The sequence below is a fragment of the Photinus pyralis genome, unplaced genomic scaffold, assembly GCF_008802855.1.
Source record: "Photinus pyralis isolate 1611_PpyrPB1 unplaced genomic scaffold, Ppyr1.3 Ppyr1.4_LG2, whole genome shotgun sequence".
In the NCBI taxonomy this organism is placed as follows: Eukaryota; Metazoa; Arthropoda; class Insecta; order Coleoptera; family Lampyridae; genus Photinus; species Photinus pyralis.
In genome coordinates this window covers 45,746,805-45,768,038 of record NW_022170403.1, presented here as the reverse complement: position 1 = coordinate 45,768,038, position 21,234 = coordinate 45,746,805, and the positions used below count along the sequence as shown (strand labels likewise).

Sequence of the window (21,234 nt, the reverse complement as noted above, 5' to 3'; positions counted from 1 at the left end):
TAGGGGAGAGTGGGTAGGAATGGGACGCAGGTGGAATGGGACATACATTATTTCTACCGCTCTCTGCACTACTAAATGTTCCCGCGTGTGGTAATAGGTGGCTGTAGTAGTGCGTTTTGTGTATAGCTACTTTCATTTGTGTTGCTATTTCGAGCTAAAAAAGTTAATTGTGTATTTTTTTCCATCAAAAAGTAAGTATTGATGCTCAACATATAAACATGTGTGGTTATTAAGTTCTTATTTATTTTCATAGGGATGCTTGTTGTGTTCTTTGTATATGCATATAGGTTTCCTAACCGCAAATTCCTCTAATAAAATTGTGGGAAATTTAAATTTTTTAACACCTTATGCAGGAGGAATGGGACAACCTCAACTCAGTAGGAATGGGACAGTCCCATTCTACCTGCCACTCTAATGTAGGTTTGTACAAATGATTTTTTTTTGTAGTCCCCATAATGGGTAGAATTTGGGCGCGTAAAACAAACAGAGAACGCATTACTGAACAACAATTGCGAAATGCATTAGAAGAAGTTAGGAAAGGCAGTTCCATAAGACGAGTAGCAATTTCGTTCAATATTTCAAAATCGTCACTAGCACGTCACGTAAGTGCATCACAACATGTACATAACATTGTTGAATTTAAGTACAACCCCAATATCGCTGTTAAGCAAGTGTTCAGCACTCAACAAGAAGAAATGATTTGTCAATATTTAAAAACCGCATCAAAAATGCACTATGGTCTAAGCACTAAACAGGTGAAGAGACTTGCTTATCAGTATGCTATCGCATTGAAACTTCAGTTACCTCGTCAGTGGGAAGAAAAGAAAGAAGCTGGAAAAGAATGGTTGTTTGGTTTTATGCGCAGAAATCGCACCCTTTCTATTCGTGCTCCTGAAGCTACAAGCCTAAGCCGTTCTACCAGTTTCAATGAGAAGAACGTGGGAGACTTCTTTTCTAACGTCAAAAAATTATACGATCGTCATGCCTTTAGAGCAGATTTGATATGGAACTGTGACGAAACAGCCTTAACAACGGTTCATAAGCCTCCTAAAATCATTGGCGAAAAAGGTGCTAAACAAATTGGACAAGTGACATCAGCGGAACGCGGTCAGCTAATTACGCTATGTTGTTTTGTTAATGCTACGGGTAACACAGTTCCACCGGCTTTCGTCTTTCCCAGAGTGAATTTTAAAGATTTCATGCTTCACGGAGCGCCACCTGGAAGTCTCGGTTTGTCACACAAAAGTGGTTGGATGACTTCAGACAATTTTTTATTGACTCTTAGACATTTTATTAAACATATTAAGTGCAGCCGAGATGATCCTGTGGTGCTCTTTTTAGACAACCACGATAGTCATGTGAACATCAGTGTGATACAAGAAGCCAAAGATAATGGAGTGCTGCTTATAACTTTTCCGCCACACTGCAGCCACCGTCTTCAACCGCTAGATGTTTGCGTGTATGGACCATTGAAAGCTAGATACAATCAAGCATGTGACAACTGGATGACTGCAAACCCCGGAAAGACTCTAACAATATATAATATTGCTGAACTTGGCGGATCTGCATTTAACAGTGCTTGTACAAAAGACAATATTATAAAAGGGTTTCAAAAAACGGGCATATGGCCCTATAATCCCAGTGTGTTTTCAAATGACGACTTTTTGATGTCATATGTAACAGATCGTCCATTTAATGAAAATGAACAAGGAAATGAATCTACTTCAGTTGATAAAGAGCATTGCAATATCAATTGCGGTTCAAATGAATCGCGGTTTTGTGAAATGAATATACCCAGCACTTCTACCTCAACTTGTATGGAGGTGAGTAAATGTCACTAATTTTCAAAAGCTCAGGTCATTACCTACCTATTATTTTTCTTCAGCAGGTGTTAACACCAGAACATATTATGCCTTATCCGAAAGCCGCTCCTCGTAAAGTTAAACAATGTCGAAAACGTGGAAAAACTCGAATCTTAACGGATACTCCAGAAAAGGAAGAAATAGAGGAGCTCCAGAAGAACAAGAAATGCAAACAAAAAATCGAGCAAACCAAAAAAAGGTTGGGAAATGGTAGTAGTATTTTACCTAATAACAGAAAAAAAGAAACTGTTATTGATGATACAGACAGTTCAAGTGAGAGTAGCATGCCGGATTTGCATGATTCGTCTGGCGACGAAGATCTTAACTTTGAAAAGGAAGATGACTTTGACTTTGACATTGATAGTGTAACAGTGGGGGATTTTGTTTTATGCAAATTTCTAGGTAAAAAGCAGATTGTGCACTACGCTGCCAGAGTAAACACCTTGGCAAGTAAGGAGATGGAAGTGAGCTTTCTTCGAAGAAAGGGCACTTCATCTAAGTTTGTCTTCCCAACGGAAGAAGACAGTAGCACAATTCCTAAAAGTGACATTGTATTGAAATTACCATCCCCACAATGTTTTGGTGGAACTCAAAGGACTTCGTCCATTTTTTCTTTTGAAATAAATTTTGACATGTTTAAAAATGTCCGTTGACTTCGACATTATTATAATACATTGATTTACTTCAATAAGAACACTTTTTTTATTGTCTACTGTACATTTCCCCACCTGTCCCATTCTCCCTGCCACGTGTCCCATTTCACCTGCCTGGCAGGAGGCTTGGGACATTTGTTAATAAATTTTCATATTTTTTTTTTCATAATTTAAGAACATAAATCAATGACTTGGAATAAGTAGACTTCTGCTAAATACTTCAAAGAGTACTGTCCAAAAATTTCATATTATATCAACTTAAGAGAACGGTTTAATTGCCATTCAAACACAAAACGTCCCAAACCTACCCACTCTCCCCTACACCAGTTTGTCTACTATTTTTTGGTTTTTGTTAGTTTTAGTCCTGAAAGAAAGATTTTCAAGCAATTATTGTTGCGTACCTTTTCAAACTAGACAAAATTTTTGACAATTCAAGCCTTTAACTAAATGTGTACATCTAATAGTTTTTGAGATACAGCGTTTCGAAGATTAGCAAAATCTTCAGTTTTACAGGTTTTATAAAAATTTGCGTTTTTTCTTCGCATAAGAACCTCTGTAGTTTTGTTTGCTTGCTTAGAGGGACTTCGTGTTGAGAAGTTTCGATGAATCCTTACAGAAGGAAGTACAATGCACCGGGTCCTAAGTTTCTGCCATGGTAAGATAGTTGCCCTTATATAATTTAGAATTAGAAAATTTTACGTATTATAAAACGAAGCCGACTTGTGTACATTTGATATTGGAAGTATTCCGTATTTATGTGTATGTAAAGTACCTAAAAGTAATTTTCATTCGTCAATTTCATTCAGTAAAATTGCCCATGTGAATGTGTCGGAAGTTATTCGTTCTAAGTTAGACACGTTTCTAATAGTGAAATGTAATTGTATGTTTGATATTTTTTAATTATCATAAAAAAATCTAGGAGTAACTAGTTACTACATGCAAAAATGTGAACAGAAATTCCATTGTTTGCTCATTCTGTGCGTCAAAGGAAGCTATAATGATTCTACAGAATTTACTAAGGTAGGTAATTTTTTTGGTATTCACAAAATTTGAGGCAACATTAGTATCCATGCAATTTTTTATAATAATAATAAGTATTATCCTAATCAAGAAACGTGTTGTGCATGTTCCCATCATTCCCATTTTGAGACGACCATGAGGCCCTTATTAAAGGATTTTGCAAATCTAATACCGCCTAAGGTAAGGTAAGAACACCACAGTGGTTTTCTTCGCCGCAAGCTCAAAGGTAGGTGAGGCGACGTAGCCGCCAATTCCGAGTTTATGTTCCATCCGGGTGCAGAATTGGGAATGGTGCGAAGTTCACAGGTCTGTTAGTTTACTAGAAATTTCTTTGTGATTAACTAAGGTTTACTTAATTTTCAAAAACGTTTTGGGGAGCAGTTATCCAAGTAATTTGACTTACTATATATTTGCAGATCCGAAGCTAAGATATAAATCAAAAGTACCATCAGTTTAGTGAAAAGAGTTGGAGAGCCATCATTTAGAGCAATATAGTTTGCGTTATGAATTGAATTTAATAAAATGTTATCGGAGTTGTTATTTTGTACGAGTCAAATGATAAGAGATTGTGACTAAAATTTCTTGCAAAAATATTCCGATTTGAGCAGCAATATTTTAACCTTCATAGGAGAACCACTAGTGTGTGTATTCTTTAAAGTTGACATTCCCTCACTGAATTATTCACATTTTGACCTTTTTTTCGTTTTATCATTTCATTAGCCGGGCTCATTAGGTTGGATTTAAATTTGTTCGATTTTTCCCGCAGAAATAAAGTAGAGCAATATTTTTTAGCTGTAAAAAATGTCAAGGTTTTGCAGTGTTTTCCCAAACAAATTTTGGTCGTGATAATATAATGAATTTATTTGGATGATTGGAATCAATAAAATACTTATCAATTTTGCGCGGGGGTTTTCAATGGTTTCTTTGTTCTCTAATGGTCTATGTCGCCTATCAGTCGGACCTAGGGACAGGATTATATCTTTTTTAACGGGGATATAACCTTACATGTCTGAATAAGCATGACTTAAACCTATCGTGGACCATGTTGCCCATTTTGGTTTTTGAAATAATTAACAGCCGTTCGGGATTGGTTAGAAAAAGAGTACTGGGCAAAGGAATTTAGTCGCCATTTTAAGTTAATTCACCATTGTGAGCATGAAAAATTTACTCATTAATAAAAAGAGATCATTCAGAGTGGAATTATTTAATATAATAATATTTATTATTATAATAAATATATGTTATTACAATAAAGAGAACAAGTTAAAAAGTAATCGTTAACGATTTACATAAAGCGCATTTCCATTTGCATTCATTTCCCATTTGTAAGATGCAACCTCTGATAAAATCGTAAAAATCCGGCCACAAATATGAAAGATAGCGTTGCACATGGGCAATCCATTTTTGACATGCTACTTCAATTTCAGTTTATGAATTTCATTTCAATGCTTTTCTAAATAAGAAAGTTGGAACTGCGCATGCGCAAACCTAAATTTTGAAACTAATGTTAGATTTTCCCTTGTTCCAAGCGCCTAAGTATCAAATTTCACTTAAATGCTTCCATAGATAAAAAAGTTGAAAAATAAAATATTGAAACTGGCGCTAGATTTTCCTTTATTCCAAGTGCCTATGTATCACATTTCATTTAAATTCTTCCATAAATAAAAAAGTTGGCATTGCGCATGCGCAAAACCAAATTTTGAAACTGGCGTTTGATTTTCCTTTATTCCAAGTGCCTATGTATCAAATTTCATTCAATTACTTTTATAAGTAAAAAAGTTTGCAATTCGGTTTATAAATGGTCGAGATGCGAAAAGGGCACTGTGAATTTTGAATCGATTCGATTCAATTTTTGGCATTGCGTATTATATGGCTAAAGCTATGCCCATATTGAATTTCATGCAATTCAGTTCATAACTAACGGAGATGTAAAGGCGATCGAACATTTCTAAACAAAGTTATCGTTCACACGGACAGATAGATGGACAGACAGACAAAGGAACAGACGGAGAGACCAACCGGCAGGCGACAGATAGCAATGCAAAATTATAAACGATCTCTAGGATCGTTAATAAACGGCAAAAGTGTAAAATTATGGAACATGTAAAAAACGGTTTTTTGTTTTTTTTACAATAACTTTTTTTGTAAGCGGTACAGAAAAAATTCCTTCCTTGGTACAAGACTCGACACCATAACGAACCAAATAGCGAAAAAAGTAGAACAATAGCTCTTAAGATAAAGAACTAGTAGCGTCGCAAAACGAGCGGACGGACGGACGGACGGACGGACAAAGTGGCCACAATAGCGCATTTTTTTTTATTTTTGTGGAAAGCGCTAAAAATTCCTGTTGAAGTAACCATCCATTCCCAGCAGAATTTATTATCGGCGAGTTTCCAAATGCATTTTCTTTGACAGAAGACATCACTGTCTACAATATATGATCCAACGGTACCTAGAAGTTAAGAAAATAAACCCTTTCCCTAAACTAAAAGGTTAGTTACATTTGTTACTAATATTGACCCTTTGAATTAATTGACCCTGAAATTGATTCAATCTATCTTTAAATATTATATGATACTAAATATAATTTGCAATTTGAAGCGCCCATTGAATTTGGCTTTTCGTTTTTTTATATTTTTATTCAAGAATTATAATGTTATTATCTTGTATAATTTCTATATTAGCAAAAAACCCAGATTCAGTGGTTAATTTTATACTTAACTGAATGTGTGATGTGTCTTATGTAAATTAAGAATAAAAAATTAGGGTATTGATCGTTAAAGAATGAGATGACCATTTTAAATTGATATTACCTTAAACAAAATTTACGTATTCACTGTTCTAAGGGATAATGGAAATATTTCAATTTTAAATAATTTTCAATATACACTTATATGAACCTTTGATGTTCTTTTTGCTGGAATGTGAAATAGAGTTAAACATTTATTTAGTTAATTTTCAGAAATATAAAGGAGAAACTCTACAGTAAGTCAAACCACCAGAAACTCTGTCCGCATAACACAACTGTAAATGATAAGTACCTAACGGGCAAATATAGACCACAGCAGATAATGAATTCGCGAAAACCGGAAGTGACTCAGAGGCCGAGATCTCGATGGAACAGACAGACGACAGAATATCGAGCACATAAGCGTTACCTCCCTTGGTTGTGTTACACTGAAATATAGTACAAAATAACCTTTGAATAGTTTCTTCTGTAAGGATTCAAAATTAACCCAATAGTAGATAACTGTGCCAATTACAGCCAGTGCGATTAGTGATTAATGAGTCTTATTACTGCTGCAATATCATAATTGGTAATACGAGTAATAATAGGTCTCGAACTAACGGGTGTAAAATTGTTCAATTTGTAATCTAGTAACTTCAAATGTATTAACCCCTGATTGTGTGCAATTTTCCACAATCATACAAAAGTATTGCGCTTTTTTAAAAAAAAAACGATTTTTTAACGATGCAAATTCATCGGAAAAGTAATAAAATCCCTATTCGTAATTGTGTTTAATGTTTAAATATGGCGGTTAGTCGCATATTATGGAGTTGAGAGAAAACTAATGCCATTTATTAGTCCCACACGGCGGAAAGTTATGCGTCCAATCGCCACTAACTTTTCAATGCTTCCCTTCAACTCAACACAACCCTTTTAATTTCTACCTATACGTTCTAAACACTAATAAATTCATCTCAGTTCGTCCTTCGTGCACCACATGCACCAGAATATTATGCCCTGTTTTGCGACCATGAAAAGAAATGGTGCGCAAAGTGAGCAAAATTTACAACCGAATGTCAATTTAAGAGTAGGTGCCACACACAAAGTACAACACAGTAAAAATGCGTATTATGGAGCGCATAATTTATAGATACAGAACAGTTGTGTAAAATTTATTTTCATCTAACCTATATTTTTTTCAGGTTGGTACTTTCACTTGAAAGTGAAATAGAATTGCAGTTTGTAAAGGACAGTTGTCACTTTTTCCGACTTTCATGAAGTAACTTTCAGTATGTAAAACGAGCTTAAGTCAGAATTACAAGGCAATGTTTAGATCAAACTCCGAAGGGTGGTAGGTAATGTGAACAAACCGCTGAATTTCGACGTACGCTAACACCATCTCTTCAGTGAAATACTTGAGGATCAGCTCCTTTTCTCCGAAATTTTCTTAGCCCGCATCCATTTAGTTAAGAACAGTAATTTTTTAAAGAGCCGTTTTTTCTGCATACTGAATGTGGATGTTTCTGTGGCAAACTAATATACTTCGACATAAGACTACTTAATGAAGCATTTGCGAGGCGGTGTCACTTTGAAACACTAATTGCAACGCAAGATGTGAGTTTTGTGTCAATCAGTTTTAGATCATATGCATGACTTGAATTACCGAACCGAAAAGGGGTCTTTGAAACATCAAGATACAACCAAAATCTGTTTCGAATAGCAGTAAGCCGGTAACCCCAAGGGTATTCCAATATTAAACAGGCAGTACAATCTGCAAGGTAAGCAGCGATATGAAATAGAATTACAATTAGGAAAGGTATTTAAATTTTCTAATTCCTTCGAATAAGAAAATCAGACATTTATTCTAATTCCGTATAAATCCAATATTTATTTGTTCGCTTTTGAAAGTAAGTACGTTTCAATTAAACGTCTACATAATTTGATTGTGAAGGTATCGACAAAGAACGTTATAATGTAAAACACCTAAGCTTGTTAGCCTATGAATGAAAATTGCTGTTATGCTTCCATTGACGAGTATGTTTACGTATAATTATCAATTTCATTACCTTTTAGGTTTTACTATACGTTCTTGCGCGGGCATACAATAATTTTATTATTGAAAACGTTCTGGAATTTAGAACGTACTATATCTGTAACACACTTACCAGACTCCCATCATACACCTTCCCTATGCGTCAAACTTCTTAAATTTTAGAGGTAAAATCCTGACTCTTGCCACGTTGTGTGTTCTAGGTTTGAAATAGTTCAACTTCTTGATAGATTCTCATTAAACACAGCGACAAAATTACACCAAAAAAGTATCAATGAGATACCGTGTTGACTTTCCGTAGAAATCCAGCGGCATTTTGTGCCTGTCTTGCATATTTGTACACGTGACTTTTCTAATGGACTTTGGTGTGTAAAAAAAATCGCAACCTTAAAGATCTGACTAAATACAAAATAAGTAATAGTATTTTACATTATTAGCCAGATAAGTGAGTTTTTACTGGCGATAGGAAAAGTTCCGAGCCTGGTCATCTCCTAGAGCCAGTAAAAACTATTACCTGGCGTATAATGTACAATATTTTATTTGTTACTCATTTGTAAACATAAATAATTAGTTCTTAAATTGATCTTGAAGAAATGTCTAAAATATCTTGTTATCCATGTAACAGAGACTTCGCATTAATTCTGGTCATACTAACTTGTAAAATTTTTACAGGTCAGCTGTCAGTTTTACAAGTCAGTGGTATTTAAACATGACGTTCACCCGTTTGCGTTTTGTCTTGTTAATCAACGTTTACAACTGAGTAACAAATAAAAAGGTTTTCGCCTTAAGGCGAGTAACTTCAGCGCATTTTCCATGAATGATCAGTACTTCCCAAAAGGCCATACATATGTGCGCTGTGATTTTCTTTACTAGAGGCATAAATGGTTAACATTTCAAAGAAATATCTACATAAACAAAAAAGTTGGCGTTGCGCAGTTCGCGCATGAGCACATTAATTTATGCTATAGGTATGCGATGTTTGTTTTTACTAGAAGCGTTTATGGTTAAACTTTAGAGAGAGAGAGATTTTCATAAGTACAAAAGTTGGAATTTTGCAGTCTGCGCATGCGTGGATTTGATTTTTATTGTGTGCGATATGTTTGCTTTTCCTAATGACATTTGTAGTTTTCGATTTTTACTACATGTGATAGGTTTTTATTTACTAGAATCTATGATCATCTATGATTAAAATTTCAAAGAAAGAAATATATTGATAAATAAAGAAGTTGGCACTGACTGCGCATGCGCACATCTAATTTTTGCAATATCAGTTATGCTTGCCTTTAACAGAAGCATCTGTGATTAAAGTTTCAAAATATATCTCGATAAATAACAGTTGATATTGCGCATCGTGCGCATTAATCTGATGTTTACAATATGCGATACGTTTGCTTGCACTAAAAGCAACCCCGGTTAAAATTTCAAAGAAATTAAATAAGAAAGTTGCTATTGCGCAGTCTGCGCATGCGCACATCTGATTTTTACTATATGATATGCGATATGTTTGCCTTCACCAGAAATATCTGTGGTAAAAATTTCAACAACGTATATTAATAAATAAGGAAGTTGACATTGTGCAGTTTAAATGTCAAGATTTTCCTTGGCTCAGGTGCTAGACCTATATGCTATCGAATGCAAAAAGAACGAACTTAATATCTTGAAAACTGTAGAAGTAGTCTCCAGTTAGGTATAATGATCTACTGACTACTCCTTTTCCTTGAGAATACTACTGCGAGACCTTTTGCCGTATCTATTAGGACAAGTACAAAATACATTACATTAGTACATTATACAGGGTGGTGACTTGCGTAACGCATCATAGGGATTTCAATGTAATAGTATTTTACATTATTAGCCAGGTAAGTGAGTTTTTACTGGCGATAGGAGAAGTTGACTGGCGAGCCGTCAGGCGAGCCTGTCATCTCCTAGAGCCAATAAAAACTATTACCTGGCGTACCTGGCGAAAAGATAGTGGTGAAAGAGGGGATATGTTGATATAAGCCGGCGCTGCGTACGTCTTATGAATTTTTTCTGGACCATTTCTATAGCCTGCAGGTATTTATTTACATATGATGCCCATATGATGGATGCATATTCAAGATCTGGCCGGACTAGTGTGTGGTAAAGAATTTTATACGTACTTGCGTTTTTATTTTAAGATCTTTGGAAGATCTGAAAATGAAGCACAAACTTAAATACGTCGCTTTAATTTTGTTTTCGTACTTCCGAGACTAAAGTGACAACTTCACTCCGTTATGACAAGTACTGAAGTGTCACTTTTTGTCCCGCCGGGATTAAATTTGGACGAAAATCCCGGAAGGATGAAATTACTAACAAGGCAATTTCAGTACGTTGTTTCACATTTTGTATGCGGCACTACTTCTTAAACGCATTGTACTGCTGCTCATACAGTTTTTTGGATTTCGGTGGTATCAATTCTTTACCTACTTTGGCTGCTTTTTATCAATATCAAATACACCCTACCACCAAAATTATGACACTAGCAATGACAGTTTCCAAATTATTTTTGTTACCATAGCATAGGGATTGTCGTACCAACGCCAACGCAACGTTCCTATGGTAACTTGTTAAACAGCGATTTTTTGAAAGAACGCGTTCTCTAACTCCATACAGATTTTAGTGTTTCAGTTTAGGAAGTACGAAAAATATCGTATATACCTTGCGACTGAAGTAGTGGTCTTAATCCCTCAGGTAAATTATGGCCCTCCCTTCGGTCGGGCCATAAACTTTACCTTCGGGATTAAAAGTACTACTTCAGTCCCGCGGTATATAATATACTATTTCTATATGAATGTTAAAAGACAATTTCTTATCACAAACGATCACAAGATAATCTTGGTAATCTACAGCTTCCAAAGGTTGACCTGCCTATTTGTAATGAAATACTGTATCCTCTCTTTTTTGCGAGAAGCTCAACGATTTGCACTTTTTAATATTGAAATGCAGATCATTTTCATTAAGAAATATAATGATACAAAGAACTTTAGCAGGCGGTCGGAAAAACCATATTTACCAATATAATTTATTTAATAAAATATCGTCGTTTACGCTGTCGAAAGCTTTTGAAAAGTCAGTGTATATGAATTGCATTTTCAAAGGGTTTCGATATGTTTTAGAATGTATGGTGTAATTATTTTCAATTACAAATAAATGCTTTTTGTCCTGGGCGTGAAGAAGTATAAATTTTTGTATTTGCGCTGTATATGCAACTATATGAACTTACGTTCACAAATTGCAAACTATACGGTCTAAAAAATTGGTAACAAACCCCAAAAAATGGGTAATGAAACTGGAAATCAGCAGCGCAAAGCCATTTGTAAAAATCGTGAAAAAAGTATCACTTTCCATACGATTTTTTGACAAAAAAAGCCCGGTAATTTGATACCTATGCAAAAAAAAAATTTTTCAGAACCCACTCGTGCGTGTTGCCGCGTAGCGTAACCGTTGAGTGAAGGATTAGTTATTACTCAATGGCGTAACACAACTGTAAACGATGAGTAACGGGCAAATAATAGACGATAGCAGCTATCAATTAGCGAAAACCCGGAGCCTATAGGTCGCCCAGGGGTCGAGATCTCAATGGAACAGACAGACGACGGAAAATCGAGCCCATACGCGTTACCTCGACTTAACGTTTAAGCTAAAAGTTATCAATTGTTTCGTTAACCGTGCATTTCAGTAGGATCCGCTTTGGTTACTTACACAAATGCTGGTGTTGACGTCACGTTGATAACTTTATGGACCAAAATCACACAAACGCAATCGTAACCAAATAAAACGTTCCATTTGGACGGCACGTTCTGCTAGAGACGTAAGCTCAGTGACGCAATCAGAAATGCTATAATATTATGGGGATTATCACTACGCATGGATTCCAGTGGTGCAGCGTTAATAATTTAGACTTAACGTTCATCATATCGATCTGTTGTTTGTGAAATCCTAATTGTATAGTACAGCAGCGTCACTGTTAGGGGTCATTAAGTAGATAGTTATTGCAAAAAGTTCGAAGTCAAGTTGGACGTATCCATCTTTCATGCTGCGAGTTGCTATAAGTACCTACGTCAAGAGATGATTATAAAATAATGCAGTGTAATATGAAATTTAATAAAGTTGGGATTATAGACGTGGAAAAAGGTCTACAAAAAGACCAACTTTCGTAAACCTAGCAGGTGGAGCTCCATCTTGAATTTTTATCTTACTTATTAGGCGATACCGATTACAATCTCTAGGTAGTAAAGTTTCTAACATGTGTTTAATCTTATACGTACATGGGCCACAGTTTTGTTCCTTTGCTATGCTCAAAAACCGCATTATTAAATACTGAAACTGGAAGCGTTTTAGCAGATTCTCTATTGATGCTACAGAATACTCGAAAAGGAGCAATGAGGTTTTAGGCACCAATTGTAATTAGTTCCTTGCTGAATTAGTTGGCAGTTTCAAGTGTAGAAGAGAACTTTAGTTTAAAATTACGTTGCCCAAACAAAGTGAGATGATGTAGTAATTCAATATTCAACTCGAGTCCAGATAATATTGTCGAAGTTTCTTCAAAATGACATGTAATCTTAGATTAAATTGTAAAATACTCAGCAGTGCTGCCGAATTGGGAGTGTGTTAAGTTTTTCAATTTATTTTCGCTTTTAGAAGAAAGTGTGTTTCTTAAGAATGATAAATAAAGTATGAAAAACTAGAAAACTTCGATAATGCACAACGTTAATGCACTAGAATTTTTGATGTGGCCCTCTGCGTCACGTTCTATTGAATCAACTACCATAACATTTTTTATAAACGTCTTTTGAAGTTTGCGTAACTTTAAATCAATATCGAAAATGAATACAGAACGTTAAAAATCGATATAAGGTTGGGAAACGTATTGAAAAAATAAAGCGGGGTTTGCTTTTAAGGCAATCAAATTAACAATAAAAATTCATTCAGCTACAGTTTATATTGAATAAAAGTTGATTGAGTTTAAACACAAAGACTGTGGAATGAGGGTTACAATTGAATGCAAAATTTGTTCTTTTTGACCCAGATACGATTAGTGTAGGGCACCTTCGCAAATGTTCTCTAAATTCAATCGATTACCAACTACCACCTAAAACTGCAGGGGCTTATTTCTATTCAAGTTAAATTATGAAACGGTTTTCAGATTTGAGTGACAAAGGCTTGCAATTAAAAAAAATATGTCTTCAACAAATATGCGTAATGAGCGATCATGCCAACCCCCTGAGAGTAAACCCATACCAAGCCCACAATAATACATCAAATTAAAGTGAAAACAGAATTGAAAGATAAGTAGAACGAGGACATCAGCTAATCCGTTAATTATAGGAATACGTATGGCGACTGTACCTTTAGTTTTAATTAGATACACGCTCCAGTTCAATTTATTAAATATACTCGTATAACGACGATATTTGGCGTCGAAACTGTGTAAAACAATTACGCCGAAATGTGATTGATGCATCACGCTGAAGTGGAAAGCATTTCATTACAATCAAGTATCAGATTAAACCAAAATCGTTCACCATGTACGTTGCAAGTTAAAGTCTGTAACTGTTTCAAAAGGAACAGTGAAATGAACTATTAATTTGTTTCCCCACTTTTTCATTTCGTTCCTTCAATACACCACCGTGACTAATAAATGAGTGGTGGGCATTTCTTATCTTTATAAGTCAATCAGGTTCCCCGCTTGAGCTGCTTTCTGTATATTTTTTGTTCGGTATGTCTCTATCTTATTTTCATATTGAATGAGTTTGATCTTTACACGTAATCCGTTTTCTTCCTGTTTTCCACTTTCCTTCCGTTATTATATCGTATTTTTTATATAATGGTAACTTCCTACCTTTAGTAAGGTATGAGGTGTCTTAAATTCCGTATTCGCGGCCACTCTTTGTACAAGGTTTTTCATATTTTCATTAGTTCAAGATTAGCGGAAATATGAAGTTTTTAGATTGGGAACACAACTTAATTGTAGGAACAAATGCTTCAGATGGCTCAAGAAAATTGCGCTGCTTCCTTCCTCTTCAATGTGCTACGCTACCGTCTTGTGTTTCAAAATGACCTATAGAAGTAGGCATCATGTACGTTTAGTTTAATATGGGATATAAGTTAAGGACGATAATCTCCAATTGCGATAATGGTTCACATATTTTGTAAAGATTTTCCAAAATTTGTTCGTAAAATATACAAAATATCGTATCTAGACTGTTTGCCGGACCATAAAGTGGTCAGAATTTCATTAAATCTGCTGCGCACTTTGCGTTTTCAAGAATCACGTTGTAGAACTGTTTTTACATACGATTTTGCACAAGAAAGGCTAACACAGTTTTGGTATAACACGTCTCTTGGAAATCATTGAATTTTTGAATGAAGTAATTTTCTGATGAAATGTGTGTTCTCAGCGTCAGAAAATTTGTGGGCCAAAGAATAGCAGTTTTCTTAGAAATGTGTAAAGACTAAAGTGTGAATTCGTTTTTATGTTTAAAGATAACAAGATACTCGCAATTTTATCGACATCAAACCTCGCGGTAGCAAAATTTACAAATCGAAAACTATGTAATTCCACTGCCTAAGTATTATAGGGAAAGTGAATTAAGGAGGATACGTAAATTCTAGAACTTTATTGGCCATATTTCTCGGCATTTCTCAATAGAAACATTGTTGGTACCTTAATTTCAAAGCAATTTTTTTTGTAGCTCAATCGCTCATTTTGTCTGCATATTTATGTTAATTCCTATACAAACTTGTGTGCAAAAAAGAGGAGCTGAGGTCCAAGTCAGTGTACTCGGGGTCGGAACACAATTCAAAGGCGAACTTTAGACTAGGTGTGTTGTAAAACTTCGTATCTCCGTTAATATTGACGCACTAGTACATGAGAGCTTCTGCCTAATTGCTCCAATTTATGAATTTTGGTCGCTATAGGAAACCTTTGATTTTAGCATTAAATTGTAAACTGAAATTAAAAATGCCATAGAAGTACCCTAAGACATCAAAAATCAAGATACTGCAGCCATTTCAATCAAAAACACGGCGCCAACGATACATCACCACTAAACCCTCCATCACGATCTTAACATTCCGTTCATCACAGAAGTCATCAAAAAAAGATGTGCTACTAAAGACAGACTAAACCACACAAATGAACTCGTTGCCTCTACGTCCATCAACCTGACCATGGCCAGAAGACCTCACTGATAAATAAATTTTGTTGGATTTCATAAGTTTTCTAGATATTGAATCACGAATTTCTTCATTTTTTTATGTATTTTACGCCGTACCTACATCGAATTGTTTGCTCTTCAAATATATTAAAAAAGCACAGGCATTGCATTTGAAAAACAAGAGCCGGATAGATCGTACCGTCAGATGTAAAATTATATTTGACACATTTTTCGTATCTCGATAAATGAGATATTGAGATGACCCTCTTGTTTCGAACACCCAGTATACGTCAAGGTTATATATTTCCTCGCCACTGTGTTTCTACTTTTAATTCATTCGAACTGGTACTTTAGTGTTTAGTGTGTAACTTTTTTCATCGTTCAGACTATGCATCAAATTATGGTAAAAACGACACTTTGGAGAGTGAATTAAAATGTGAGCTAATAAAAGTGATACTGTTGAGCGTGCCAATTATCAGAAACAAAAAATTTAAAAAAAGGTACGGGAGCAAGGTCTACATTTTTTACGTGTTTTAAGTGACGAAACATTGATAACACTGTAGTCAATAAATTGAATTTATTAAAAAAAGTTAAATTGCAATCACACAATAAAATTTATTTATTTCCTTTATCACGTGACATTTCATTTTAATTTTTTTAATGGTATCATACAAATTTTGAAATTTCTACACACTATTTGATAGAAGGTTTTTATGACCTTTATAATGTTGTGTGAGTTGTGTCACTCGAGGGGATGGGGGTGGGTTCAGAATATAGTTTCTGCGTGGCGGAGGATAGAAGTGCTAGAACGTAAGGGTTTAGATGCCATAAAACGTCTCCTTTGCTAAAAATCTGCAATTTTTGTTATATAAATTATGTATTGCAAACGCGATTTTTCTTACGTCATCGTGGGAATCTTTGTTATGTAAAGAGATGGAATATTATCTCTTAAACAGAAATCTGTTTTATACCTGCTTCAAAAGAATTGAATCACATTTTTAAAATATTTCAGGTTATGAGAAAACCAGTTATAAATATTCGGCGGGTTAGTCTGGAGCTAATAGAACACTTTCTTCCTGCTTTAAAGTAGTAGACAATTTATGGCAGAATGGCTTATGGTATATTTTTTTCCTCGTTTTTTTCCCATGATTGCCAAGTTGCATGTTGTTTTTTCTACAGATTTTTTAAATTAAAATTGGACACCATATACTCTGGTTTTCAATTTTGTTTTGACTAAAACACATTTGATAAACAATAAGTTCTTAAATGAAAATACCAAATGATTCAATGTCCAAGAGAGTGCTTAGGAACAATGGAATATAATTGTCCCTAAACCTCAATCTTTTGAGTCTGTGAAAACACTGTGCTTATATATTTGGTTGTAAGTGAAAATTGGCTTTAAGTGAAAGTTAAATTGTTGCTTCCACTGCAATTTTGTTATGCCTAGAGCGCTGTTTTACTAAAAAAACAGTCATATAAATGCAAAGAAATTCGGGGACATGGAAAGCATAAGGTATACTTATAGTTAACATTAACATAAACAAAAAATTTAGAAAAAAGACAATTAAAACCAGTATGTTCCCAACGTTAAACATTACGTTTGTAGATTACGTATACGACGTACTCTAAACTAATACTAGTTTAACCATTACGGATTACCATTATGCCTGCCATTATGTTACATGTAGGAGCTTCTGCCAGGTTTGATTTTGTTTACCTACCTAGACCGTTGATGGAGCATCATTCATAATCGTATGACAATTAAGCAGCTTACAACATACAATCGTAGGACTTAAACCAAGCTCTGCCAGCTGAACGTAAAAATCCTTACGATTTCGTCTCTATTTTCAGCCTAGAGTTAGAAATTACGTCACATTCATCAGTTATCAGGCCACCTCATGACAAAATTTTCCTCCAAACAAATTTGACGAAGTTCGCAATGATTTAGGGCGTTGTGAATAAAACTTGATGAACCGCAATTTAGCGTGTTTGCTTTGCTCTGCATACAACGCATAATAAGGGCGTTATAAGAGACGGCTACATAATGAAGCACTCTTTCTCACATTTCCACGTCCTAATAACCAAAATTTGCAAATACCCTCGGCGTATATTTTGGAATGAAAATTTTAATAAACCCATAACTCAGTCTGCAGAGACTACAAGAGAAAAGGGTTTACTTACCTATCGGTAGAATACAAAGGTAGCAGATCGGAAAATGCACAAACGAACGTGTGGAAAATGTCTTTTTTTGTTCGTTGCTAATTGTTCAATCGGAAAATGTAAAAATTTGTTTGGCGCGACGCGAGAAGCGATCAAAACCGAGCGTCGCCAGTAACTACGGCGCTGAATATCACGACGTTGCTGGACCATAACGGCGCATTCCTGCGAATGCGCAGCTTTTAAAGTTTCCGCACAAAGTAGCACAAAGGTGAAGGAAATATGGGAAATATTAACGTTTTACCTATTTACCTCCGAGTTGAATAGAATTCAAAAATTTTACTTATTCAGATTTGATGGTAGAAGAATTTGCAGAACGAATTCAATTTTGAGTTAAAGTGACAGGTGGACACAAAACGTTCGTGTATATATCTGAATAAATATTTAACATACCATTTACTGGGTAAATCAGTATCGAATTCAATATTTTGTGTCTCATGATTCAAGTAAACAAAATTGGATACCCTCCGTCCATACAGAACCAATAAATGAAAATGTACATTACTTATGTAAAACTGTGAATTCTATTTGTCCTTGAGCAACATTAAAGCTCAACATATAGAAGCTCTCCTCAGAAATAGTAGCATCTGTTCCTCTCTTCAACATTCTACAAATAATATCAGATACTACAACGGTAATTTGTACTAGCGCAAATTATCATGGTCAATTTGAGCGTTCCATTGTCATAGAAACGATTCCCTCACTCAATTCATGCAATCATTCATTGTAGAATTTCTACAAGGTGACCAGGCTCTGATAAACAAGCAATTTCAAAAAGTATAGTTTTAGTTAAGTGCACACGTTCATAATATTGAGAAAATGGTAGTTATAGGATACATTTTAATTTTTATCCTCTTTTGGAACTCATTTTCGTTTAATATCTTCTCTTAGCTCACATATGCTTGTGGTCAGATACTTTAATTAGATTAATTGAACTCATCATGTCTGATTTAGTTAATTATCGGTTTTAGACATGGATAATTGCTGATAAGGGTATTAATCAGAATTTGCAAAATCGGACACTCTCCTTCATAGCTATAATTATTAAAGCCACGTCTTTGAGGTCAAGCATATTTTTCATAAATTTTTAAAGTCAAGTGCATTTCCAAATATCAATTTGTTACAACAGCAATCGCAAATTAATGATCTGATGAGGTTGCAATTTCCGGCGCGTGTCATAACCGATTTGGGCGAATTTAGTAACTTCTTATTGATACGTCTAAGAAGTGTACATTGTGTCCCATTTTCGTTGAGAGTGCGGTGTATCCATTTTCGTATGCACACAGAATATACTGTAAGATTTGGATGTTGTTAAACAACCGCAATACAAAAACTTGAAAAACTAATTTACAAGGAAATACATTATGTCTCTCAAATAATATTAAATGATTACAAATGTCTTAGATATTTTAAATGCTATGTGTAACTGTAATGGCATGCGGTCACTGTCGCCCACAAAACACCTGTTCATCTAGCTCAAAGTAAATACAAATTGGCACTTAGTATTTTATAATTATTTCTCTCGTACACATCCGTTATCTGCTATAAAGAAAAATCCCAACATTGACTTTAAATTTGAGAGACTCGGTGACCTCGATCAATTTCTGAAAATTCCAAAAAATACACAATTTTTAATCAACACCTCAAAGAAATCCTGGGCACGAATAGAAAAATCTGACATAAAAACACTATTTGGGTCGCACTTTGGATTCTCACACAATTAATTGATTGACAATCACAAACAATAATAAGAAAGAAAGGCTTACAAAGCCTGTTTGAAGGAACATATCACCCCGCACGCGGCGGTCGACAATTAAAATTAAAAAATTCTTTTACTTAACAATCCAAATAATTTATTCGTAAAGCTTTGAGATACTAGGCGCAAATGGTGACAGCTTTTGAACTTCACTTTACTAATAACACAGAATATTGGATGACAAACAAAACTGGCTTGATGAATAATATGACAAATTTTGTTGGCTATCCGGACAGTAGAAGAGAACCTTATCGAAGGGCGTCGCTGTACTACAACTGCTTGCTTTTTTAACTCGACGAAACCTTTTCCGTAATCGGACAACACGCGTTAAACTTCTCACACAACTTTGACGAACTTGGTTCTGATGTACAAATCTTTATAGCCTACTGTCCGAAAATTGGTGTTAAAAGATGTGCACGCTCTTCAACCATCGCGAAACGCTCAGCAGCGTTTTTACGTTGATTCTAGTATTTAAAGAACCACCACTTCCACCATAACACAGGCTACTTCCTCAGGTCATGTCATGTCATTATTTAAACTCCAGAAACAAGGAATGCGACAAACCTCCCCACGTATCCGCATGAAATTCTTCGTAACCCGTTATCTGGTAACAGCGATGAATCACGTGCGTTAATTAATTTCCGCCTGATAAATCTCCTTATCATAACGACAAGATAAAACTTTTTACAAATCACGCAAAATTCGATGTACCTTACTTCTAACACCTTCTATTCTCTAAATTAAATAATTACAAAGCGATAACAAAATATAAAACGATTTACGCAATTACAAACAATTCAAAAATGAGAAAGAAACACTGAAATACAAATTCAAGTAGAAGAAATCAACTTTGTGTATATTAATAAATAATCCACTAGATTGACCCAATAAATTGAAATATTCCCATATATAAGGTGTCCCCTTATTATTTTTTTTTGTATTTAGGGCAATGGAAAAACTCCATTTAACGCGTACTGAGAAGTCCCTCTTATCACGACGACTTAAATCTCTTTAATACCTTACTACTTGTAACACTCAACTAACTTTCTTATGTAACAAAAACTTTGGGATATAAGGACTAACCGTTTTTCCAATAATACGCTTAAGTAACGTCAAATCTGATAAACGCACAAAAAAATAATAAAATGGCTGCGTTTCAAAGTCCAGAAACCAAAAAACTATTTCTTTATTCTAATTAAAATTGAGAGCGCGAAGAGAGAAAACGTACCTGTACCGTACAGCGGAAATATCAATGTTTTGCACCCAATTTTTTTTGGATCGTTTTAACAAAATCTCCCGATTCCAAAATGTATTTAGTTTGAGATAATCTCTAGTAATTTTGACATTATTACTTCTTACAAAGGGAGTAAAAATGTTTATTTCAAAAAAGCACACTAACACTAACATTGAAGTTGCGTAATCTCTCCAAACATACTCAAGTATTTAAATTTGTGAGTATTCTGCGAATAGGTTTGAGTTACAATTTTTCCAATTTTTAACTATTAATAAAATATTCAGTAAAGGAAAAATCAATTGAATTCTTTCTTATTCTTCGCCCCTTTTATCTGAGCTAGCCTGGGAATAAATACGAACGGTAGGTCTAAACTTACTATACACGAAGTTGGAAAGAAGAATTTATAATGCATCTACGCATACCATGAACCTGAAAATATGATCAACTCTTTTGTAATGCCCATTACGAATTGACGTTTAATCGTGAGTCTCAAAAACGAAAGGGACCATTACACAGTAAATAAGACGCATTCG

General features: G+C 34.8%; 2 protein-coding genes across 4 annotated transcripts in view; one reads left to right on the top strand and one right to left on the bottom strand.

Annotated features, from left to right (window-relative positions):
* Nucleotides 1–17,813, bottom strand: part of LOC116162894 (C3 and PZP-like alpha-2-macroglobulin domain-containing protein 8) — a 239,325-nt gene extending 221,512 nt beyond the window's left edge. For all 3 annotated transcript variants that reach the window (XM_031476652.1, XM_031476654.1, XM_031476653.1), the window contains exon 1: nt 17,676–17,813. The gene's annotated coding sequence lies outside the window, so the exon portion shown is untranslated. The remainder of the gene's footprint in view (nt 1–17,675) is intronic.
* On the top strand, nt 150–2,820 carry LOC116162896. The gene is made up of 3 exons (XM_031476659.1): nt 150–191; nt 448–1,823; nt 1,886–2,820. The coding sequence occupies exons 2-3, from the start codon at nt 456–458 to the stop codon at nt 2,513–2,515; spliced, it is 1,998 nt and encodes a 665-aa protein (XP_031332519.1). The 5' UTR covers nt 150–191; nt 448–455; the 3' UTR covers nt 2,516–2,820.
* Nucleotides 17,814–21,234: the final 3,421 nt, after the last annotated feature.

What these genes read in the sequence shown, in the direction of transcription:
- LOC116162896 (XM_031476659.1), top strand. Translation starts at nt 456, where the DNA reads ATGGGTAGAATTTGGGCGCGTAAAACAAACAGAGAACGCATTACTGAA. An exon ending in CTACCTCAACTTGTATGGAG is followed by an intron (nt 1,824 to 1,885) that starts GTGAGTAAATGT and finishes ATTTTTCTTCAG; the next exon opens with CAGGTGTTAACACCAGAACA.